The 26,458-nt window shown below is 39.6% G+C and overlaps 1 protein-coding gene across 1 annotated transcript in view; it reads right to left on the bottom strand.

Moving 5' to 3' along the window:
- ERO1A (endoplasmic reticulum oxidoreductase 1 alpha) overlaps window positions 1-26,458 on the bottom strand; it is a 60,289-nt gene that overhangs the window by 13,512 nt on the left and 20,319 nt on the right. Inside the window, exons 5-13 of the mRNA XM_075532314.1 lie at window positions 20,664-20,740; window positions 20,507-20,577; window positions 11,656-11,776; window positions 7,389-7,435; window positions 3,829-3,840; window positions 2,201-2,227; window positions 1,982-2,074; window positions 981-1,227; window positions 456-525 (exon numbers count right to left, since the gene is read on the bottom strand). Of these exons, the coding sequence (XP_075388429.1) occupies window positions 456-525; window positions 981-1,227; window positions 1,982-2,074; window positions 2,201-2,227; window positions 3,829-3,840; window positions 7,389-7,435; window positions 11,656-11,776; window positions 20,507-20,577; window positions 20,664-20,740 (765 nt within the window). The remainder of the gene's footprint in view (window positions 1-455; window positions 526-980; window positions 1,228-1,981; window positions 2,075-2,200; window positions 2,228-3,828; window positions 3,841-7,388; window positions 7,436-11,655; window positions 11,777-20,506; window positions 20,578-20,663; window positions 20,741-26,458) is intronic.

The raw sequence follows: 26,458 nt of genomic DNA, 5'->3' as shown, positions 1-26,458 counted from the left end.
GGAGCATGCACACTGGTACAAATAAGAGCTCACGACACATGGAATCCAAATCAGATAAAACTCTCAGGAACAGAAATGGGAGTCGCAATACATATGAGGAGGAGGAAGGGGAGGCAATCACAATGATCGACACATAACCTCCCACCCTCCCCACAGGGGACAAACAATAGAAATGTGGGGGACAGGAGACAGTGGTCAGTGTAAGACATGAAAATAATAATAATTTATAATTTATCAAGGGGTCACGGGAAAGGGGATCTGATACCAAGGGCTCAAATAGAAAGTAAATATTTAGAAAATGATGATGGCAACATATGTACAACATGCTTGATACAATTGATGTATGGAATATTATAAGAGCTGTAAGAGCCCCCAATAAAATGATCTTTTAATAAATTTTTTAATTAAAAAGTTTAAAAAAAATAAAACTTGAGTTTAAACAATAAAATAATTACCTTTAGTTTGTTGGCTTCATTTTTATCCCCAGCAAAAAATGAATTCTCATCAAAATGCAAAGGAAATGATCTGTATTTTAAAATAGAGAATATTCATTTCTACTTGTTATAAAATATCAGAAATACTGCTAATATAACATTTTGATGGTTAGGAAGAGTAAAAATCAAAATAAAGCAGAAAATATAATAAAAAACCAAAATGATTCTTATCTTCATATATAAAAGCTAGTTGTAAAAAATAAAAGCTAGTTGTATAATACACAAGTTTAACCCCAAGCCCAATCTATTCAACTAAATAAAATATAATGTACATATTAAGCAACAAAAAGTTCTTAAAACTGCAAATGTGTACTTAATAGTTGTTCACAGATAAAATTTTTTAAGATAAAAAACATCTAACTGAACAATAATAGCTTTTAATTATTTCTAAATCATTTTCTTTTATCTCAATAGATATTTAAGAATTTAATTTTCAATAACACTCCTTATTTTTCTATTAATATTAAAGTTCCAGAACATCATTACTTGATTTCATGAAGTATCTCTAGAAGTAACATCTTGTTTTCTGCATCCTGAACTTTATTTCCAGTGAAGAGTTGAAAATCTGGGCGCTCAAAGAACGGCAGCACTTTGGATAAAGCCCTTAATTCTATTAAATAGAGAAAATACAAGTTCTTAAGCCTTCTTGGTCCTTCTCCTTCAGTCAAAATCCCATCGAACCGCTGTTGGAATTCTGTAATGTTGTGTCCCCATATCTTTTCCAGCCACGTATCTGGGAAGAAAGAATATTTTAAAATTAAAAATTAAATTTTAAACATTTTAATTATACTGGGATATTTGTATCTATAGAAGTTACTTTTGTGATGACTATATTTCATAATTCGTCTTTCATATTCTATACTAATATTCTATCTCCTAGATAAAATAAATTCAAAGTTTTAATAGACCAGATTTTAATAAAATCAAATTCCTAAATATGAACATATTCACCAAACACACAATTATAAAATGATGACCTGAAATTACCAATGAGTTTGAAGCACAATTTAAAGTGAAGCTATTATATTGTAAGACATAAGAATTATTTGAATTCCAGAAGAAATATGTTACTGGTGAAACTTGACTGTGGTCTCATTTGTCAACCAGCTTCTTATAACAGAACATCAAGGAATGGTCTCACGCACCGACACAGGTAACGTCGGAGGCACACATGTGAAAACACTCGGATACAATAACATTTCATTAAAGCGAACTGTGCTGCTGAGAACTATTTCAATTTCCCAAACAAAATGCAGAAATGTTTCCAAAGTGATTTGTGCAACTGTGAGCAGCTTCTTCAAAGGAGAAAAGAGCAAGCGTCGTGGTGAACTGTCCCTTACAGGACCTACAGTCCTGGTTACTGCCATTGAAGGTTGGATTTTTACCACCTAATACTCCATCAGATCAACTTTTTCCTATCAGAAAATAACCAAGGACCTTTGAGAATAATATCTGAAATTACACATGGTAAAGCGACTGTCACGCACCTTGTAAGAGATATCTTGCACTCAAATGAACATTAATGCTTGCATGTAGACCAGATATGAGTCTGTAAAATGCTCTTTTTTCTACGCAGAGACCTGCACAAAGAGTCATTTGGAAAAAGAAATTTCATACGTGAACTTGTAAGGTTAAAAAAAATTAATTCATGCCTCTTTAAAAATATTAAAAATTTCAATATTTGAATTTGTTTAAGTTTCCAATACCTTCTAGCCAATTGTAAAAAGTGTTCTCTGAAAAGAAAAAGAAAAAGTCACAAAATTATAAGGGCTGAATGTAAACTTTCTAAAGTTTAAAAATAGTATAGTATTGCGCCGAGTAATAAGAGTACTTAACAAAAGATCCAAATCTTATGTGAAGCTTCTTAAAAGAAAGAAGAAATGATCTTGGTATGGATTGAGTTAGGTATTTACTCTAGTACTACTGTCTTAGGTAGACTGTCTTATACCCTTCTGGATAAAGTGTTTTACTAGAAGAGCCAAAAAGAGAACTTACAACCAAACATAGAAAAATACCTAACCTTGACAGTAATGAATGCTTTGAAAACTAAGGACCCATTAAATTCATTTTAATTTCTAAAAAGTAAATATAAATCACGAAACGTCATTGGTGGTATATTTGTACACAGCTGGTAGGAGTATATGCTGTTCAATATTTTAAACGAGCAAGTAAGAGAAGTGTTACAAAAGCCAAATACCACTTACGTTCCACGACCTGCTAAATTGCAGTATCTATCCTTAGACCTAGTAATTTTGCTTTTAGGATTATGCTATAAAGAAATCATCCAAAATGAGAGTGTGAGGTAATTTGTACTTTTGTTATAATTTTTAAGACTAAAAATAATCAAAATGTACAATAATGTCTAATTAACCTGATAGATTACATAACTAGTTAATAGAATGCTGTATAACTATTTAAATGACAAGAAAATGGACTATTTGTGTTTGAAATAATTTTCAATAAAAAAGCTTATGAAATAAGTATAATTATTCAACATTGCTGGTATGCATTTGCTACAGAGATGCCAAACACCTTAGTAATCAGTTCTTTTAACTAGAGTTGCCTACAGTGATAATACAAATGAAACAAGTACGTATGAAAGAAAGAAAATGGATGAGCAAAATCAATAGACAATAAGTTAGACACGTAAACATGTTTGCCTGAAAATTTCATTCAAAATACAAACAGCAAACTGAATAAAATTGTATGTAGCAAATGCAACAAAGGGATGATATCCTAATATTGAAAAGACTCATAACATGTCCACTGGGGTGGGGGGAAGGCTAAATATCACAATTTAAAAAAATATGGCAAGGACATCAAGATTGTTCAATTCACAATTGGAATGCAAACTGAATCACTAACATTATTTTTACCTATCAAATTAGTAAAGATAAAACTGTAAGACTATTTAATGCTGACAAGGACAAGGAAGAATGGCCAGCACACTCACTGGAGGGGCTCCGGGAGCCCCCAATATTCCAGAGTAAAACTACAAGCTGTAGGATTTTCAGTGCAATCAACTTTAGCAAGTGGATCATAATAAAATATTCTCAAACTTCTAACATTTCAGCTACCAGTCAAGCCTTAACCTTGGGTGCCACCCAGGACCTCTCTGATCATGTCCAGAAGCCCTAGAGAAGGAGAGAGGGACCAGGAAGCCTTCCTGTCGTGGAAAGACGGGTTTCCAGCACCTGTGCCCGGGCACAGTCACGATCCCTAACTTGTGTTTTCACCTCCAGGCTCAGAAGTAAGGAGGACAGAGTTTTCCATAATAAACATCTATCTATAAACATGTTCATATAGAATGCATGACAAAGACATTTATACTTACCTTCACTTTTCCCTGAAAAAGAAAATAAAATGTTCATTATTACCAACTCCTTCTAGATATACCTTTTAACATGCTATACATCCATTAAAAAAACAAAAACAAACAAGACTGTTCAATGCTGGTTAATTGTAAGCCATCATTTCATCCCTACAAGGAACACCTTCATGGGGCACACGTGTGACTGCATGATTTGATTTGTGCCTGATTTGATGACATGACGTCATCTGGCATCCAGAGCAAGAACAGTTTCAACTCACCTAAGATTTAACAAAGGCTGACAGAAGAGAAAAATCTAACCCACCGTCGAAGAGTGCTATGAAGTCTCTTCCAGATTTACTGTTAGCTGGCTAGCAGACAGCTACGCTTACTTATCTTAAAGCTGGCACCGTTCCTGTTAAAGGTTGTGTTACTGCTTTCAGCTCTCCAGACTGGCATTAGAGAATTTCACCTCCATCAATCATGAATGCTTTTTAAAGTATGTGTAAGACTCGAATTATGCACAATACCAGAATTTATGTGTAGCTGCTCATTTATTGTGGAAAATCATCTTCATTGTGTCTATTTCTTAAAAACATCATTACATGATTATAAAAATAATATATGCTCATTGCAGGCACCTGTTTTTTCAAAAATGAAACCAAAGAAATAATTCAATCATAACTCCCTGATCCAAAGATAAATACATTTACATTTCAGTGTTTGTTTAGGTGCTTAGATGATAGGTTTCATAAAACTATATTACACATACACTCACAAACTTGCTTTATTTTTTACCCAGCAAGCTATTGATTATTTATAATATAAATGAATAACATTTTATTGTAACACTTAACAGTGGCTTGATTCTCTAACTCACTGCAATACAGTCCATTCCAACTCACAGTAGCCCTCCAGGACAAAGCAGGACTGCCCGGTGGGTTTCTAGGACTGTACATCTTTACAGCCGCAGACAGCCTCACTGCTCACCCACAGAGAGGCTGGAGGCTTCAAACTGCAAACTGCCACCTTCCAATTAGCAAGCCCCCTAACCCACTATGCCACCAGCGCTCCCAGTTCTATTCTAGTACGTGAATGCGTCAAACCCATCGAACCAGCCTACTCGTGATAAACATTTAAGTCTGCTCCCATTTATCTTTAAGACATGTGAGGGTGGTTAATTAAACTATCAGGTCATAACGTGACTGCATAGTGAAGAACATCTCTGGTCTGTGAATCTGCATTCCATCTCATATGAAATCAATATGTTCACTGAGTCAATGCATGTGACTCCTTAACCTTAAAAACCTTGTTTAAAGATTTCCTTTCACTTCTAATCTAAGAGCAACCAGTCTGCCAGCAGTTAGAGAATGATGTAATCCTTTCACTTTCCATCAGGATCTTTATACTTATTGACTGCATGAGATCAGCATCTCTTCAAATAAATATTTAAAATGAAAGCCTTACACATTTGCTAAACGTGCAACAGAGATTTTTTTTGCAGTAAGCACATATTCAAAGTGAATGTGGATGTTTATTTCCAAAGGGAAAAGTCTGAAATCACACAATGACACGGTTTATTCCGCAAGCCCTTTCCTAATTTGTGAGTTTTCATTTGATGTCTCCCGTGACCCCTATGAAAGAGGCCTGGTGTCACATTAGCAAGCCCTCAGATGCTATTCCAAAGGGCGGTGATTCAAACCTATCAACTGCTCTGTGGAAGGAAAAGGAGGCTGCCAGCTTGTACAAACCTTTTCTCTCTCTCACTGCCATTGAGTCAATGCTGACTCACAGGGAACTTCTGCGACTGTTTATGGGGGTAGAAAGCTTGTCTTTCTCCCATGGAGCTGCTGGTGGTTTCCAACCGCTGACCAGGCAGATTGCAGCCCAATGTGTAACCACTTCAGAAATCCTGGGGGGTCATGTTACTCTGTCCTGCTGGGCCCCCAGAGAGAATCAAAGGCCAAGTGGTCGGTTCTTTTTTTTTTTTTTTTTTTAAGTGGTGGGTTCTTGGTATGGTCCTTATTGTAACTTGCGGGACTGGATTTGGTTTATGGGCTTATGGAACCTGAGCAAGTTCATTGCTAGCGAGTTGATGCTCACTCATAGCAACCCTCCAAGGCAGAGTAGAACGGCCCCTGTGAGTTTCCGAGAGTAAGTGTTTCTGGGAGTAGAAAGCTCTGTCTTTCTCCTGAGGAACCACTGATGGAAGCTAAGAAGATATTAGTAATTTAATGGTAAAAAATCTTTGCCTTCTGCCAGGTTTGATTCCCAGCCACCGCACCTCAAACACTTCTCGCCCTTGTCCATCACTGGAGGCTGGCATGAGGCTAATGCTATGGTGGTAAACCACAAACCCCCCAGATTAAGACAAACTAAGGAGGAAGGTGGGAGATCTGCTTCCAAAAACCAGTGAAAGCTCTCTGGACGAAGGCAGTCAGAGGCCCTTGAGCATGGGGTCAGCGCGGGTCAATGGCAGCTAACACAACGTCGGCAAACAACAATGGCAGCAACAGGACACCTCAACTCTGACTCGCAGCAACCCCGCTCACCACAGACAAATGTGCTGCCCAGCCTCTGCCATGCCCGTGGTCAGTTGTAGATCTGTCGACTGTGATGGGTTTTAAAATCACGTTGACAAGCTTGTCTTCCCAAACAGTGCCTTGCACCTCAAAACAGTACACAGCCAAGGGCTGTTCACGATGGAGGAGGACCATTTCCACTGCTCCTTTGTCTAACAAATGGTGCTTTCTCTGTTGTGCCAAGCTCCGGATTCAGAGATGAAATAGACGAATGTTGCCCGTCTGTGCAAAGTACTCTGGAAAACCAGCAGTTCTATCAAATGATTTTTAAATTAATCAAGTGAGGCAGTGCAAAGGGCAGAGAGAAATAACGTGGTATAAAATTAATCCACGATCAAAGAAAGTTCTGCAGAAGAGACCCAACATTTGAAGCCAGGCCTTCATTGAGTATAATTAGAAAATAAAATATGTTTATAATGTATCGAGATGTGTGGATGCAAACTCAGACTCGCAGCACAGGTGGTTTACTTCAAGTTGTGGGCTATTTTGATATGCATTTAGCAGGAAGATGAGTGAAAACAGTAGGAAAAAATGAACACGTGCTAGTTTTAGCTGCAAAATCTACTTAGAAATAAACACATCTCCTTAAGTTCCATGTAATGATACTCTAATACTACAAGCACTGTTATAAACATACTCATTTTGCGGGGAGGGAAGGGAAAAAAGAGGAGCTGATACCAGGGGCTCAAGTAGAAAGAAAATGTTTTGGAAATGTTGATGGCAACATATGAACAACTGTGCTTAATACAATGGAATGACGGACCGTCGGAAGATTTTTAAGAACCACCCAATAAAATTATTAATAAAAAAGACCAAAAAATACTCATTTTACATTATATTTTAAAGAACTATTTTACTGCAAGAATGAGACAAATTATTCTATGGAAACAGGACTGTGAATTATATCAAATGCTTTTGCGGACCTTTCACTTGCCTTCCTCTTCCTCCTAACCCAAGTTCACTGTCTGATAAATCATAGAACAGCACAAACAATTAACTCACCTTGACGAGACACTAAAGGATTCAAAGGCCTTTTAATTGTCTGTGGCCTATAAATAAAAGAACACAGTACAAATTACCCATCCTACAAATCACATTACCATTACTTAAGTAAAAGTGAAAGTATCTCTAAAAGTTGTTTCATGCCTATATTCATCCAAAATCAAATTGCTTTCCTGAGATTCAGAAATATTTCACTTTCTCTAATTGCTTTAAGGGAAAGTGGTTGTTGTTTGCTTAGAGATGATAGCTCCCAATCTGTTCCCATTGTAACAGCCAGAAGGTCATTTCCTAATTACTTCTTCAAACAAAGAGGGAGAAATACCAGTCAAGTTCCTTTCCTAGAGTCAACAAGCACACAAGCAGGCAACATTGGGTGAACCCAAAATCGAAAGGCGAGCAAGCAAATAAATAATTATCCAACACAAGCACTGAAATTTAAACGGGGCAAAAACCTGTGGGCAGATTATTTTCCACAGAGGTAATTCTAGGTATATCAGCTTGCCTTGTGGCCATCAGATGTGTGATGATTTAATTCAAAAGGAAAATCATAGCAATAAAACTCAGAAGTTCTCTGGAGAGTTATTAAGTCGCTACAATATTTTTAAATCCTCAAATAAATATGTATTGAGTTAGCAAAGTGTTTTAATGGCCATAACCTAGAGCTTTCAAATATGTACAACTTGTGATATTTAGGAGAAAAACAAAACGCATGCTATATTTCCACACACTAAATATAATACATTTACTGCCTTGTACATTGTTTATATTATTAGAACAATTATGGGAATCGGTTATAACTTTAAACAAATCAAACAAACATTTTAGCTGCATTGTTTTGGGTTACATTTTTAAAAAAACAAAAGCCTCTTTAAAGTGAGTCAATACAAAATAACGAGGTATAAATTACCAAGGGCACATGAGGGAGGGGGGAAAGGGGAGGGAGGGGGAAAAAAAAGAGGACCTGATGCAAGGGGCTTAAGTGGAGAGCAAATGCTTTGAGAATGATTGGGGCAGGGAATGTAGTATGGATGTGCTTTATACAATTGATGTATGTATATGTATGGATGGTGATAAGAGTTGTATGGGTCCCTAATAAAATGTAAAAAAAGAAAAGAGGAGAAAAAAATGATTAGGGCAGGGACTGTACAGATGTGCTTTATACAATTGATGTATGTATATGTATGAACTGTGATAAGAATTGTATGAGCTCCTAATAAATTGTTAAAATTTAAAAAAAAATTTTTTAAAAGATAATAAATAAATAAATAAATAAAATAAAAATAAAGTGAGTCAATATAGCCAAACACCTTTCTTGTTTTTAAACCATGTAGCGTTCCCTTATTCTAGTCACACAACTGCCTCTTGACTCATGTTAAGGTTCTGCATGAGCACAATTCAGTGTTCTAGAATTCCGATTCTTCTCAAAGCTACCCATGGTTTGTTATGGTCCATATACTGCAGCGATTCTCAACCTGTGGGTCACAACCCCTTTGGGGGGACGAATGACTCACAGGGGTCGCCTGACTCATAAACTGTAGCAAAAATAATCTTATGCTTGGGGGTCACGACAACGTGAGGAACTGTATTAAAGGGCCGAGGTATTAGGAAGGTGGGGAACCACTGCCATACGGGAATGCTTCGCAGGAGCAATAAAACACGAGTAAACATCTTTCTGGTACGCTCTACTTTCAGCAAGATTCCATCTGATATCAACAAAGTTACCTCCTGTTCCACGCCCTCTTCTGATTCCAGCCTTAACCTCTGGCAGCTCCTTGTCAATATACTGCTGCAACTGTTACTGAATGATCTTCAGCAATGTTTTACTTGCATGTGGTATTAATGATACTGTTCAATAATTTCCACATTCTATGGAGTCACCTTTCTTTGGAATGGGCAAAACATGGATCGCTTTCAGTTAATGAGCCAGATAACCTATCTTCCAAATTTCTTAAAATAAACTAGCGAGTGCTTCCAGTGCTTCGTCAGAATGTTGAAATGATTCAATTGGCATTTCATCAATGCCTGAAGCGTTGCTTTTGGCTAATACCGTCAGTACAGCTTGCCCTTCTTCATTGTGCCATTGGTCTTGATTGTGCATTCTCTCTTGAAATGGCGGAATGTCAACTGTTTCTTTCTGATAAAATGCTTCTGTATATTCTTTCCATCTTCTTCAGATACTGCCTGCATCGTTCAATATTTTGCCCATAGAATCAGAACTGACACGATGGCAGTGAGTTTTCTTTTATTTCATCGTGGCTTCCATTTGTTTTAGCTATTCTAGAATGAAAAGCAAACTTCAGAATATCTTTGGACATCCACTTTGGCCTTTTCTTTCTGTCCGGTCATTTGAATGTTCCGCTTTCTTCGGTGTTTTACGATCTTTATGTTCCTCACAGCCCATCAGGTCTTCTGTCAGTAGTGAGATGTTCTCAAAATTCAAGTAGAAGATTCTCAAGGTCATATCCTGGCTCTCTTGCATGGACTTGTCATTTTCTTCAATTTAAACTTACACGTGAGCAATTAATAGTCTGTTCCACAGTCAGCCCCTGGCCTTGTCTTGGCTGCGGATATTCAACATCTCCATCATCTCTTCCCACAGATGTAGTCAATTTGATTTCTGTGTGTCCCATATGGAGAAGACCACATGGACAGTCCTCATTTAGGTTGCTGAAAAAATGTATGTGCAGCGAAGAAGTCATGGGTCTTGTAAAATTCTACCATGCGTTCTCCAGCTTCCTATCTATCAACAATACCCTATTTTCCAAATACTGTTCCTACCTCTTTGTTTCCAACTTTTGAATTCCGATCTTCAATAACTATCAATGCATCTTGACTGCATGTTTGAGCAAGTTCATACTGAAGAAGTTGGTAGAATTCTTCAATTTCTTCCACACAAGCTTTAGCAAGGAGTCCTGGGGGCATAGTGGTTGCACGTTGAATTGCTAAGTACAAGGTTAACCGTTTGAAACCACCAGCACTTCTGAGGGGAACAGATGAGGCTTTCTACTCCTGTAAAGAGTTACTTTCTCAGAGACCCATACATGCAGGTCTACCCTGTCCTATTGGGTTATTATGAGTAGAATCAACTTGATGGTTGTGAGTTTGGGTGAAAGCTTTAGTGATTGGAGTACACATTTGAATAGCACTTGTGTCCATTGGATTTCCTTCTATGCAGACAGATGTTACTCTATTACCGGCAGCATTCTATTTCAAGACAGATCATGAAATGTCTCTTTTGAAGCAATGCCATTCCTCTTGAATTTGCCATGCCAGGTACGGTAAACCACCTTACCTGGTTGTCTGGTTCGCCATGGATAATGCCAGTCTGTTTCAGCTCACTAATGCCTAAGGTATCAACCTTTGTGTAGTCCATTTCATTTCTGATGACTTCCAATTCTCCTAGATCCACTTCATACATTCCAAGTTCCAAAGATTAATAGATTTTGTCAGCCGTTTCTTAGTTTGAGCAAACTAAGGCTCCAAAGGCTTTACCCCTAAGAGCTTTGCTCCATCCCCGTCATAATTGCTGGCTCTCCCTCGTCCTGCTTGGAGCGCCGTCTGGCCTCAGGGGCTTGTCTTCCAACACTGTATCGGACAGCGCTCTGCTGCTGTTCATGAGGCGTCGGCGGTTACCTCCTCGCAAATATGACCTATTCCTCCTTTGTAGTTTATTTTTAGTCTGGAAGCTCTGCTGAAACCTGTTCACCTGGCGTGACCTTGCTGGCCTTTGACAGAGCTTCCAGGTCCGTAACAACACACAAGCCACTACAGTCACAAAACCTGGCAAACAAGTAGTGACTGGGGAATATCGGACATTACAAGGAGAATGAGGAGATGAAGATAGCACTGCATGCCTGGACGCAAACTATCATATCTTTTCCATGTAATGTGTAATGTATGTATTATTTGTGAAAAAATATGGCACATGATCTTTGGAAATTAAGTAAACCTCTCTGGCTCTGGGTCAGCTTGTCTGTAAAACAAGATTCTACAATCCACTCAAGGAAAGGAAGCCGAATACGATAGTCCACTAAAGGGTTAAGATTCTCAATATTTTAAAGAGGAAAGATTTGTTGAAACTCATTTCTGAAGTTTTAGTCAAGTCAGAATTGAATTGGGTTAATGATTCGGTATGTTTCTGTGTGAAACATCTTCATTAACGAGGTAAATTTCATTTATATTTTATAATCACTATAATTTTGTTCATATACGGATAAGGGGAAATAGAAACATCTTACAGGAATCTCTAGATTAAAAGAATACATACTTGAAACAATTTTCTTCATAGATGACATTCCATATCTTCCAAGCATCTGGCCCCTTGTAACCTGTATAACGCTCCGGATTAAGGAGCAAATCTACATATTCAGCATCAGGAGACTGTATATCTGGAAGACAAGATGTTTTACTAACCCTTTCTTTTCTTTGTTGTCTTTGAAAACTATTACACACAACTGTATCCTAGTGATTCTAAAAGCACCAAAAATGTAACTAGGATTTTAAAACAACTTTTCAGGAAAAAAAAGGAAGAATAAACACAACCACATTAAATGTACATATTGGTTACAAGAAAAAAAATCCTGATTTTAGAAATGGTGAAAAATAAAAATATGTGTCTCTTAAAACCAAAGTATCATTGTCATTCAATTCCAATAAGCTATCCAAAGGATATGCGGTGCACTTCCCTCCCTCACTAACTGCAAGCATCAGCAACCAAGGGACCTGAAACCGCATCAGCAGCATTTCTCGCTTCCATATGCAAGTACCCGGACACATGCAGGTCCATTGCTTATTGCCAAATACTTTCTTCTTAGATGATCACCACTAGGATCCACCCCCCCCCCCACTATCCCAAACACATAATCCTAAATATGGGAGGGGGAGCATGGGGAGGACATGCAGGACAATTGTGCCAGTGTTATTTATAAAAGGGAAAACGGGAAGCAACCTAAATGTTCATCGTGGCTAGCAGTTAGGGGCCTGAGCTCTGGAGCCAGATGACTTGGACTAGGAACCACCCAGTAGTTTATTTGCTGTGTCTTCAGGCAGGTTATGTAAATTCTCTGTGCCTGGTTGTCATCAAGAGGGGTCCTGGTAAGACAAAGCGGTTGCATAAGCAAATGTGGTGAAGAAAGCTGATGGTGTCTGGCTATCAAAAGATATAGCACATGAGGTCTTAAAGGCTTGAAGATAAACAAGTTACCATCTAGCTGAGAAGCAACAAACCCCACATGGAAGAATCATACCAGCCTGTATGATCATGAGGTGTCAATGGGATCAGTATCAAGCATAAAAGACCAAAAACAAAAAATATTATTGTGAATAAGGGGGAATATGGAGTGGAGACCCAAAGCCTATCTGTAGAAAACTGGACATCCCCTTACAGAAGGGTCTTGGGGAGGAAACGAGTCAATTAGGGTGCAGTGTAGCACCAATGAAACATACAACTTTCCTCTAATTCTTTAATGCTTCCTCTCTCTCACTATCATGATCCCAATTCTACCTTACAAATCCAGCTAGACCAGAGCATGTACATGGGTACAGATCAGAGTTGGAAACACAGGGACTCCAAGACACATAAACCCCTCAGAACCCATGTTGAGAGTAGCAATACCAGGAGGTTAAGGGGAAGGTGGGGGGAGAGAGGTGAAACCGATCACAATGATCTATATATAATCCCCTCCCAGGGGACAGACAACAGAAAAGTGGGTGAAGGGCGACATCAGGTACTGTAAGACATGAAATAATAATAACAAAGCCCACATGGAAGCAACAAAGCCCACATGGAAGAAGCACACCAGCTTGTGCAATCACGAGGTGTCGAAGGGATCAGGCATCATCAGAACAAAAAAATCTTATCACTGTGAATGGGGGGGGGGTAGTGCGGAGTGGAGACTCAAAGCCCATTTGTAGGCCACTGGACATCCCCTTACAGAAGGTTCTCCGGGAGGAGACGAGCCAGTCAGAGTTCGATATTGCAACGATGAAACATACAACTTTCCTCTAGTTCCTAAATGCTTCCATCTCTCCCCACTATCATGATCCCAATTCTACCTTACAAATCTGGCTAGAACAGAGGATAGGAACTGGAAACACAGGGAATCCAGGGTGGATGATACCCTCAGGACCAGTGGTGAGAGTGGCGATACTGGGAGGGTAGAGGAAGGGTGGGTTGGAAAGGGGGAACTGATTACAAGAGTCTACATGTGACCTCCTCCCTGGGGGACGGACAACAGAAAAGTGGGTGAAGGGAACGTAGGACAGTGTAAGATATGACAAAATAATAATTTATAAATTACCAAAGGTTCATGAGGAAGGGGGAAGCAGGGAGGGAGGGGGAAAAATGAGGAGCTGATGCCAGGGACTTAGGTGGAAAGCAAATTTTGAGAATGATGAGGGCAATGAATGTACAAATGTGCTTTACACATTGATGAATGTATGGATTGTGATAAGTTGCATGAGCCCCTAATAAAATGATTATATATCATTTTGATTATTTAATAATATTCAAATATTATTTAATATTAATAAGATTCAAATATTATTTAATAATAATCATATATGATTATTTATGCCATATATATGGCATAAATAAAGGAGAAGTTACTTCAAGAACAACACATTGACAGCATAGCAGAGATCCAAAACCGAAGTGGCAATTAAAATAAATAGATAAAGTAAATATGAGAACTTTGAAAAGCAATATTAACAGGAACCCATCTAGTTCAGAGATAGCGCTGTCCGTCTCAGTTCATTCTAAATGCGCTGTCGCCATGGAGAAAAATATAATAAACAAACCCTGGTTTTTAAGAGATACATAAATAATGCTCAGTTCAATATCTACTTTAGGAGCCTGAGTGGCACAATGGATTAAAAATTGGGGTGCTCACTGGAGACACAGTGCAGGAATAGTGCACGGTCTGGCCCCATGGCGCTGCGGGGGGGCCACTGAGGGCGTGCAGCACAGCAGCAGGGGAGCAGAGTGACGAAACCCCCGAGGAATGCCAAAAATAGACTTGGGAGACCGTGTGGCACCCCATAAGTCTCAACTGGAAAACACTCGTAAAGGCCAACAAACAACCTTGAAGTATTTCTAGACTTTTCCATTTTTGTCAGTGGCTTTCTTTTTGTTATTGCTATTTTGCTCTTGCTGTCTGCTATTGTTATTGTTTGTTGGTTTTGTTGTTTTATTTGGCTTTGCCTGGTTTTTGCACTTATTACTGGATCTGCATGTCTATCAAGATAAAATAGGCAGGATAATTAATTTGGAGATGAAAGAATGGGACCAATGGTTCCGGGGAATATAGGAGAAGGGGAGGTGGGAGAAAGGAAGGTGGGTGAGGGAACCAACCCAGAGACAAGGGAACAATTGAACTAAAATCAATGGAAGGAAAGTCATAGGATGCCTAGGGGGGCTCACTCAAGAGCAATGTAGCAGTGAGGAATTACTAAACCCGAATGAAGGCCGAACATGATGGTGGGGCAAGAGGAGAGTAAAAAGGAAACAGAGGAAAGAACCAGGACGCAAAGGAGATTTATAGAGGCCTAAATACAGGCATGTACATATGTAAATATATATGTGTGTGTGTATATTTATATATATATATATATAAAACAAGAGGGGAATAGAACTATGTACTCATACCTCTATGTTAAGAATTAAAGTTGCAAATGGACCTTGGGCCTCAACTCAAGTACTCCCTTAACACAAGAACACTTTGTCCTAACAATCCGGCATTCTGTGATGCTCATCTTCCTGATACAATCACTGAAGACAAAATGGGTGCATAAGCAAATGAGGTGAAGAAAGCTGATGGTGCCTGGCTATCAGGTGCCCAACCTGTGTGATCATGAGGTGTCGATGCAATCAGGTATCAGGCATCTACGACCCAGAATAAAATCATACCCAAGGTGAATTGGGTAGGGGGAGATAGCATGGAGAACCCACACCCATCTGTAGACAAATGGACATCCCCTCATAGAGGGGTCACGGGTAGGAGATGAACCAGTCAGGGTGAAGTATAGTACCGATGAAATATACAACTTTCCTCTAGCTCTTCGGTGCTTCCTTTCCCCCACTATCATGACCTCAATTCTACCTTACAAATCGGATTAGACCAGAACATGCACACTGCTACAGATAAGAGCCTGCAACACAGGGAATCCAGGATAGATAAACCCCTCAGGGCCAACAAGGAGAGCAGAGATACCAGGAGGATTAGGGGAGGGTCGGGGGAGAAAGAGAAATAGATCATAGGGATCAATTTAGAACCCCCTACCAGGGGGACAAATAACGGCAAAGTGGGTCAGGGGCAATGGAGGACGATATAAGATATGGAAAAAATAATCTATAACTTATCAAGGGTTCATGAGGGAAGGATAGTGAGGAAAGGAGGGGGAAGAAATGGGGAGGTGATAGCAGGGACTCAAGTGGAAAGAGAATGCTTTGAAAATGATGATGGTGGCAGATGTACAAATGTGCTTGAGCATTAGAGGAATGTATAGGCTGTGATAAGAGATGGAAGAGCCCCCAATAAAAGTATTTTTTTAAATGGGCTGCTAACCACAAGGTCAGCAGTTCAAATCCACCAGCCACTCCTAAGGAAGAAAGGTGAGGCTGTCTGCTCCTATAAAGATTCACAGCCTCAAAAACGCTAAGTTCTGTTCTGTCCTATAGATCACAACTTGATGGCAGAGGGGAAGAGTCAGAAAGGTCTAGTAGTTTAAAAAAAAATACCAAAAGTATTATTTAAAGGTGTAATATTTGGGCTGATTAAAGAAATAAACATTAGTTGCCTCAGAATTTTATGCCAAATAGTGCTTCTCTTCCTAACTTAAAAAAATATATATATATATATATATATATATATATATATATATATATATATATATATATATATATATTACTGAGTCTATATTTTTCCACGTTACTACAAATATGTATTTTGCCACACAAAAGCTCAGATTTCTAATAAAGACTTATAAAATATCTTCTAAACTGAACCTACAATATTTATTCCTAAAAAAAAGCTGTTATATGTATTTTCCTTCCCTCCCTCCTGAACAGATGAAATAAATACAAAAGGCAAGTGAGTCTCTGCAGACACCTATATTCCTCACTTTAAAAGTGAACTTCTCATTCTCAGTTCACACTACACAAACTCAACCAGGTAGTCTGAAGAGGATGCTTTGTTAAGAGAAGTTTCCATGTTATCATTCTTCCTTTTAATACTACCCCGGTGTGGTAAATGTAATTTTATTTCACATAATGATGTTCAAAGCCTAAGAACTCTTATGAAAAAGCTGACCAAGTAATTGGGGTGGGTAAGGACTTTCTCCATTTAGAGCAAATCAAAATCTTGCTATGAATTCACAATTCCTGATCCAATAACCCTGGCTCTGAACATGTCTGGGAATTACGAACTTTGTAGATTTTTAAAAAGATTAATATAGTGCTTATAATAAGAATCAAACGTCATCCCAGTAGGACAGCACCCTTCAATCACACCATGAAAAGTGACTATTCACATTAAATGAGTCTGGGATAAGCGTCAGGAAGAAATGTTGCCTTTTGGATGTTGTAATTAGGAATAAGGGACTCTTATAGTGTATGTTCCTAAAATTATGTGTCAGTTTGGCTAGGCCAGTGATTCCGACGCCTATCCTCCTCAACTGGGAGAGAGTTCGTTTCTACTTATAAAGCATCTACTTGGAGTGCACCTGTTCTGTAGCAAGACTAGATAATAAGGATGGAATTTGTTGCCAGAAAAGTGGTCTTCTGCTCTAACAAATTCCTAAAATGTAGAAGCAGCTTTGGAGTTGGCTAATGAGCAGCATTTGAAGGTTCCTAGCAGTAAAAGCACAATGAGCTCCAACAAAATAACAAATGTAAGATGGTGCAAGGAGCGGGCAGTGTTTCACTCTGTTGAACATAAGATCGGAGCTATGAGTCGGAACGTACTCAGCTGCACCGGAGAACAGTCGTCAAAGTCCAGGTAACGAAGGGCTTGTTGGTGCAGTTATGGGCCTGAAGGGTAAAGGCTCAGGAGGAAACAAGGTGAGATGTAACACCCAAGATGGCACAGACAGCGAGAAGCAGTGGCAGAGAAACAGGCCAGAACAGTAAGAGACTGAGTGGGAGTCAACCTACTCAACTACCTCAACAAGGGAGCTGAGTGCCTTGGGGCAGACGGCTTCCTGGTGCAGTGGGTGGCTCTAGACACCTGATGGTGGTGTTAGGCTCGCTGACTCAGAGAACAAGAGAACTCAGCACCTTCTGCTGAGGCTTACGAGTAGAATGAGCTGTTTCTGGCACACAGAACTAAAGAATGTTGTAATACTTGCCCAAGAAGGGAATCGCTACAGAAGTAGTCAGGCCCGCCCCATGCTTGAGATGTCAAGAGGTCAAGGAAGCAGGAAGCAGGAACTTGGGAAACACAGCTGGTCTCAAAAGATAGGGTCAGAACCTGTGGGTTTCAAATGGTAGACCCACAGCCTGCTCGAGTTTCAAAGGTTGGGGCCACAGATTCCTAAGCTTAAAGAGTTCTAGCTTCACTCACCCAGTTCTGGCCTGTGATGCTACTGAGCCTAAGTACCAGGAGGATGGAGCCTGACCTACTGCCCAAAGCAAAGGGAGCAAGACTGCCATGCCTGAGGGACAGAATGAGGCCCACTGGGGCTGAAGGCGGGGTCACCAGTCAAGAGGGAATATGAGACTGGGGTCACACAAAGCCAAGTGATGGGGAGGTAGAGTTGAACAACAGGGCCAAGGGACCTCCACACAGACTCTAGAGAGTGGGACCAACACCCAGAATCTGGAGATCCCTGCCCTTGCCCAGATGGTCTGAGACTCTCCTGGGTGAGGGGCTTGCTGGAGACCTGCTATTTCTATTTGGAATGGTAATGTCTCCTTTGTGCCTGTCACACCATTGTAATTTGGAAACATAACTTGTATTCTAGATGAAGAGGAATTGTGCACCAGGAGAGTTTGGACTCAGTATTGATTTAAGATTTGGGGATAACGTACTGGATGAATGTGTTTTACATGTGGTGAGGTTATGAATGTTGGGGCCAAAGGTAGAATATAATTGGCTGAACTCTGTCCTTCCAAAAGATGTGTCCACCTGTATCTCAATATTTTCATGATTCTAACAATTGTGTAATCATTGTCCATTCTGTAATTTCATGTAATTAGCCTATGTGTTGTAAAGTCTCACCTCTGTAATGTTAATGAGGCAGCATTGGTGGCAATTATGAGGCAAGTTGCAATCTACAAGATTAGGTTGTATTTTGAGTCAATCTCTTTTGAGATATTAAAAAGATTAAACAAGAAAGCAGAGATTAAAAAGTCCTCAAAAGAATGCCAAGTTCACTGCCATCAAGTCCACTGTGATTCATAGAGACCCTACGGGACTGGGTGGAGCTGCCACTGTGGGTTGCCAAGACTGTAACTCTTTATGAGAACAGAAAGCCTAGTGGTTTCAATCTTCTGACCTTGACTCTAGCAGCCTCAGGTGTAACCACGACACCACCAAGCCTTCTCAATAAAGAGGAGTCGGGAACAAAAGGCATCCTTTGACCCTAGAGTCTTTATGCTGGGACCTTGCTAGACCCAAAGTTGTACTGATGCAAAGACACAAGGAGATCTCCACGGTATGCTGGGCCCACAGATGCTCCAAGGAGACAGGGCCCTTCCGCGAAACGGTGAGTCAACAGAGAGAGAAAGCCTTCGGCTTGCAGTCAGACTTCCAGCATCCCAAACGGAGGGCACGCGTTTCTGTTGCTCACGTCATCCATCATGCACTCGTGGTATTTCTACCACAGCACTAGATTACTTGGACAGGGATTATAGACATATTTTTGCCAAAACATGGTGACATGTTCTGTTAAGGAAAGCATTTTGCTTTCCTAACAAGAAGCCACAAAATTAAAACTAAGAACTTTCCCTTTTTACTCATTTTTGAGGGGGTACTGGCATTACCTTTCACTTGTCATTAAAATAATCTGTACCCTTCTTTTCACTATTTTTTAAAACAGATCCCTAATTTATTCCAAAAAGCAAAAAAATAAAGTGGGGGGGACAAATCTTAATGTTGCTTTCTCTGATGAGTCCCCTCTGATGTGAACAGGCTTGAGATCAGTCAGAGAGCATTTTAAAGTCGACCATGCAGTTATAGCTAAGTTAAAATGTAACACATTATCATCTGATTTCCCTTGGACCCATTTTAGAGTTGTTTCCGTTTTTAATATTTTACTTTATTTTTGATTGAGGTTTTTCTGTTTTGTTTGGCCATTGCTGTCAGGGGTTTTGTTGTTGCTGTTGTTTGTTTTTGTTCTGTCTGATTTTCTTTAATGAAATCCGGGATAGATAAAGCTAGAGAGGCAGAAACTGGATTAACAATTACCTAGGGACACTGCAGGGGAGCTTGGGGAAAGTGGGGAGCTTAAAGCAAGGAACATGAGAAAGGGAAAATATTCTGAAATTGATTGTGGTAATAACTGCACAAGTCTTAATATGGATCACCTATTAAACGGTGTGACATGTGAATTCTATGCCAATAAAACTATTAAATTTTTTTAATGTTTTTAACTTAATTTGCTTTGATTTGTTTGACCAATTAGTAGACTGATAACTCAACTTTAGAAAGGAAGAATGGGAAAACCTATAAATACTGATCGAAGAAGTCTATTGGGTTATAGATTCTAACTGCATTAGAGCTCTAGCCTAGCTTTAAATGTCACAAACATATCTCGTGGTCCAATATTTGCTTTTACAAAGGCAACAAGGCCTATTATTAAGGAAAAGATCTATAACAATCTAATAACCAATACAACAAAACCAAGAGTTTGCATTTCCTATCGTTTCGCTAGTCACATAAAATACCTCTATATCTCATAAAAGTTCTATCAGCTACACAACTGGAAAACTACTGAGAAGGTAGACTTTCCACCCCCCACAAAAAGCTAAATTACACAAAATATTTTCCAGTATTTCTAAAACTGAGCTGTATAAAATAATTTTCCAAAATATTTTTCTCTTGTGTGAGTGTACAGAGGAAAGCTTTCAAGTTCTCACTACGATTCACTTGTTAACTTTACTCTTCAGCAAACTGTTATACCGTCAGCATCACAGAAGTCGTCTGAGGAGTCGTGCTTGGTCCACTGAAGAACGGCCTTCTGTGTTTCTTCACTTCAAACAAAGACATTGACCAGTGTTATTTTTTTAAGTTAACTTTGATGTGAAAGAAACGTAAAATACTGCTGCAAAAATCAAACCTCAGAGATTCATCCACAGCTCCAAGCCGTTCAGCTTGTTCACATTCTTCAATAAGATTGTTGGCTTCTTCAGAATACTGAAATAAAAGGAGAGATAAGTAGAATAAACTTGCTGCATTTTTTAAAACAATGTAAACATCATTTCAGGTTCTTTTTATACTTGGTACCATCACTTTGGAAGTCAGTAAATCCTTACTTCTTAAGGCTGAAACATCGATCGATGGTTTTTCCTATAACTAATATTCGTGGAGTAGCACTATTCGCAATTGTTCATTTACTCCTTTTCTAATAACCTGTGGGCGCGCGTCCTCTTCCTTAACACAAACAGGTGGAGCAGGTAATTTGTAAGGTTCATTCCATTCCTAAATTCTATGATCCTAGTAGTGCTCTGGAGCATTCCAAGTATTCCAAAGTATTCCAAGATCTTTACATATTTAAAATATATTCTTTAACAACCTTTTTTTCACATGTCTAATTCACTGTCTGTATGTACTCATTCTGACACACAGGGCATAGGGGAAAGTGAGCATGGGTCACGGTATTTCATAAAACACCAGTCATCACCACCAACCAGTTGAAAGACCACTCTGGAAGCAGCAGGCCTCGAATTCAGTCATTCAACAAAAGTCTATTGAGTGCCACTTATGGTCTTATTTGTTAGACCAAACATACAATGTGTGTTCAGAATAAGCTATTTTTTAGAATAAAATGGTACACTAAAATAACAAAAGTGATACAGTATTTTTAAATATATGCCTATTGAATGACATTACTACTATATTGGTCAATGTCTAGGACAGTTTGGGAGGTAAAGAATTGAACTTTACCCAATTAATGTGGTTGTGGTCCTTGATTCCTGAGAGAGAATTTTTTCCAAGGATTGAAATGCTTTTGCTATCTGTAAGGGCTCTAGACCTGCCAAAGCGTGTAATAAGGTTACTCAGACGGGAGCTAGTCATGCCAGAAAGCCCCACTGCTCGGTATCAACCAAACAGAGACAAGGCGTGCATGATCCAATCAGTCATGGCTGCGTAACGAGGTCCCAATAAAGGCTCCCCCATGGAACCTCCATTGGCTTCCTAGTTGGTGATAAGCTGCTGTATACGGGAAGGGAGCGGGTCCCTTTCTAGGGCATGAAAATCTGTGGGGGGAACTTTCTCAGACACCCCCCCTCGTATATTCTCCATCTGTTACACATGTCAAAATTCTGCAAATGTATGTTTAAGATTTGTATGTTTCATTATATATTAATTTTATATAAAGATAGAGAGACTAATATTGAACTCTCGTAAATGATTACATATCTAGTTACATATACCTGGGGGGAACATGCATCAATAACTACAGTTTAGTTTGAAATAAGACCATTTGATAGAGGGCTAGATGGAGAGAGAGAGGAACACACGTGTCAGTATATCTATACTAAACTAACTATAGACTCTCATGAAAAAGGGGGAATTCAGGATTTAATTTTTTGCTAAATATGTACTTCCTTTTTTAGAGTAATTTTAGCCAAAAGACTCTGCAAAATAAAAATACATGATCTAATATTAAAATGAATATATAATTGTTGGCTCGTACTACGCAATAAAGGAGAAATCCACCATCACAAGGCTACTCTCTCAACGCGGGATTGATTCAGCCTTTGTATAAACTGGTCTCACCTGTAATTCTCCAGAATTCCCACTGACTTGCCTGCCACCTGGTGGCCTAACTGCTTAGGGACTAGCACACATGTGACACAGGCCACAAAACAAATGGCGACCAACTCCAGGAGGCCAGCAAGGGCAGCACTAGCCGACAGCTCTGCCCACAGGCCCTCTGCCCAACTCCCAAGAACATAAGGAAGTAGGACCCCGATTCATCTGTGTCTACGTGTAATTATATTATCTGGAGGCACTCAGTGTAACGCCCTTGGGAGAGAAGCTTAGTCTCTTCATTTCTGGAAAAGCCAGAACAAAGACTGAACAAAGGCTGTTGGTCACCTCAGTATTAAAGTAAAAATGCTTTGCACATACATCTCAAATGTAAGGGAAGAGCCAGCAGAGGAAACTGGAAACACACAGTATTTTGCCTAGCAAATCCATTCCAACTTTTTTATTAATAATTTTTATTGGGGGACTCTTACAAATCTTATAACAATCCATCATTCAGTTATACTAAGCACACTTGTACCTATGTTGACATCAACATTTCCAAAACATTTTCTTTCTACTTGAGCCCTCGGTATCAACTCTTTTTCCCTCTCCCTCTCCCACACTCGTGAATCCTTGATCAATTATATATTATTGTTATTTCATATCTTACACTGTCTGTTGTCTCCCTCCACCCACATTTCTGTATTCATCCCCCTCAGGAAGAGGGCAGATATATATCCAACCTAGTGATCAGTTCCCTCTTCCTCCCCTTCCCAACCCCTCCCCCTATTCTCATAGCATCGCTACTCCCACTATTGTTTCCAAGAGGTTTATCTGTCCTGGATTCCATGTGTCCAGAGAGCTTGTCTATACCAATTGCACACTCTGGTCTAGCCAGATTTGTAAGGTAGAGCTAACTGAGTCATAATAGTGGGGGGAGGGAGCATTAAAGAACTAGAGGAATATTATTTGTTTCATCAGTTTCATACTGTACCCTGATTAAATTATCCCTTCCTTGTGACCCCTTCTGTGGGGGGATGTCCAATTGTCTACAGATGGGCTTTGGGTCTCCACTCTGACTCCCCTCATTCAAATCAATAATTGTTTATTTTGGATCTTTTGATACCTGATTCCATGAACACCTCATGATTACACCGGCTGGTGTGCTTCTTCCATGTGGGATTTGTTGCTTCCCTGCTAGAGGGCTGCTTGTTTAACTTTAAACCTTTAAGACCCCAGATGCTATATCTTTTGATAGTCAATAACCATCCACTTTCTTCACATTTGCTATGTACCCATTTTGCCTCCAGTAAATATGCCGGGAAGGTGAGTATCAGAGTGCCAGGTTATCAGAGCAAAGTGTTCTTGTGTTTAGGAAGGCCTTGAGTAGAGGCCCCAAGTCCATCTGCTATCTTTATACTTAATATACAAATAGATGTACATTGACCTATAACCCTACAGGTCATCATAAATTAATATATTTACATATATACATGGCCTAAAGTCATTTTTGCCTCCTAATTCTTTCCTCTATTTCCTTTTCACCTTCCTCCTGTCCTGCTATCACGCTCACCTTCCATTCAGCTCTCAGTAATTCCCCTTGGATACATTGCACTTGATCAAACCCCACCAGGCCTTCTACACCCTCCTCACCATCAATTTTAGATCTCTGTTGTTCCTTTGTCCCTGAGTTTGTTAGCTCTCTACTCACCCTCCCCGCCCCATTATCTCCCTTTCCCCCCCCCACTAAAACTGCCGGTCCAAGAAAAAAAAAAGCTGATCAATAGTTCCATGTCTGTCTGCTGACCCTTATGAATGTTTTCCAGTCGAGTCTGATGAAGTGTCAAGCCCTGTCCCCCGAGTCAGAGTCTATTTTCAGGATTCCTCGGGGACTTGGTTACTTTGCTCCCCTTGCTGCCCTGTTGCACTCCCTTTGTTTTCCCCCACTGTGCCTGGGGCAGACTGGGCACACTTTCTGCACAGTGTCTCCAGTGCTGCCCTCCAACTCTTTTAATACAAGATAACTGGAAACCTCGGGACAGAGGAAAAATCAGGTAGTAACAGAAATAAGCCAGTCTGCTCCAGAGAAATCTTGGCCAGGTTATTGACTCTGGTCGCTCTGTAAGGGCTTTGACGTTTACTCCAAACGAGATAGAATGCATTGGATTTTTAACAGAGCCAGATAGAATCTGGTTTTTCAAATAACAACAACAACTCTGGATGCTATCTTTGCGACAATCTATGGAAAGACAGGATGGGAGCAGGAAGGCAATGTAGTTGAGCACAGTCAAAATCATGGCAAAGAAGTGATAATAGCTTGAAGTATGAGAGGAGCAGGAGCGATTGTAAGCTGCGAGGCCTAGTTTGAGAGGACAGGCAACACATGTGGGTGATGCGGTATGACAGAGAGTGAAGGTGGACAGGACCCCGAGGTTTGTAGCCAGAGCAACTGGAAAGATGATGTGGCCACTAGGATACTGAACGCCAGAGGGACTGGCCCACTTTCACCATCCATGTTTAAAATGCTTATCACACATCCAAGTAAATGCAAGCAGGCAGCTGATTATTCAGGTAGAATTAAATCGCATCAAGGGAGAAGCCCAGGCTGAATATAAACATATGAAAGGCATCATCACAGGGATTTTAAAAGTTCAGCTCCTCCTTTTTAACCATTTTGAATTTATCCTGGAATTTTACTATTTTATGCTTTCTTTCGATGGAGGTTTTTCTTCTCTAGTTATTTCTATGGCCATCAAGGCCAGGCTTTTGCTTTTTTTGGTGGGGGAGCTCAGTCCTTGTTTTCTCTACAGGGAAGTCAGGATGAATGGAGTTGTGAAGATAGCAACTGGATTGATAATTACCTGGGGGCAAGGAAGGGGCTGGGAAGCAGGGGGGGGGGGGGGGGATGGGAATGGGGAGTGAGCAGCAATGTCTACAAGAAGAAAGAAAATGCCCCAAAGCTGGTGTGGCAGGAATGCACAGCCTTTCCGGTGAGCTCTCAGGCACAACCACAGAATCGAGGGGTCTGTTAATTATCTCGATAAAAACTTAGTTATCATAAAGTACGTAGTTCCAAAAAAGTTCTGAAACGGCAACATGTAAACCCCTACCTAATTTACAATTTTCAAAATTTTTTAACAAGTTTTGCTGCTGAATGACACGACCAAAAGACAAGAAGTCTAGGGCCCTCTACACCAACAAGTTTGGGGAAATGAGAACCAGAAAGGAGACTCCGGCGGATGCGCCAGTGAGGGGAGAGAAGATTGTGACATCCTGGGAGCCTATCAAGTCAGCAGGGCAAGGAGAAGGGGGTCAAATGCTGCCAGGAGTCAACTGTTGAGAATTTAACTGAGAAGAAAAGATAATATAAATCAAAGAAGTTAGATTAAAAACCAAACAAAAATCCACCTGTAATCACAAATACAAATTGTAAATGAACATATGAACGATTTTTCACTATCCTTAAAAAAAAATGCCTTCTTTCTCTGCCCATTGGAAGGCCAAGAAACCATGGCAATCAGATAGGCAGATTAAAATCTCTGAACATCAATTCACACTAAAAAGAGCTCTTCACCTTCCTCATTAACTGCCATTGAGTCGATGCTGAGCCATAGTGACCCTGTAGGACAGCGTAGCCCCTAGGATTTTCTGAGATTGTCACTGTTTACAAAAGTAGAAAGGCCCCTGTCCTTCTCCCAGAGCAGCGGGTGGTTTCTCACTGCAGATCTTGGGAATCGCAGCCCAAGGCATGACCATGATACCCCCAGGGCCTCACTAAAAAAAAAAACCCAACAAACAAACAGGGCTCTTTAAAACAAAGAAAAATGTGTAGTTTCAGATGGGAATAAGAAAGGCAAAAATTAGCCTGGGCTTCTTTACATAATAGAAAGCATAAAAGTAGAATAAAGGCTATTGGAATTGTGCTAAAAGGTCACAAGTTCTAACTTGAAAAGTCTCCTAATAGCCAAAGATGATACAACTCAAACATCAGGGGAATAATGACTAAGTGAATACAGTTGATTGCAATCCATTAAATATGTAAAAACTCAAATTCATGACAATATTTTAAAAAAGAAAAAAATTCATTGGCCATTTTTGAAAGTTTCCAGGTTTCTAAAAATTTACAATAAAATTTATAAAGGAAAAGAATAAGGCATA

The sequence above is a fragment of the Tenrec ecaudatus genome, chromosome 14 (genome assembly GCF_050624435.1).
Source record: "Tenrec ecaudatus isolate mTenEca1 chromosome 14, mTenEca1.hap1, whole genome shotgun sequence".
Classification (NCBI taxonomy): domain Eukaryota; kingdom Metazoa; phylum Chordata; class Mammalia; order Afrosoricida; family Tenrecidae; genus Tenrec; species Tenrec ecaudatus.
The sequence above is the reverse complement of the archived record's forward strand: the minus strand, read 5'-3'. Positions and strand labels throughout refer to the sequence as shown.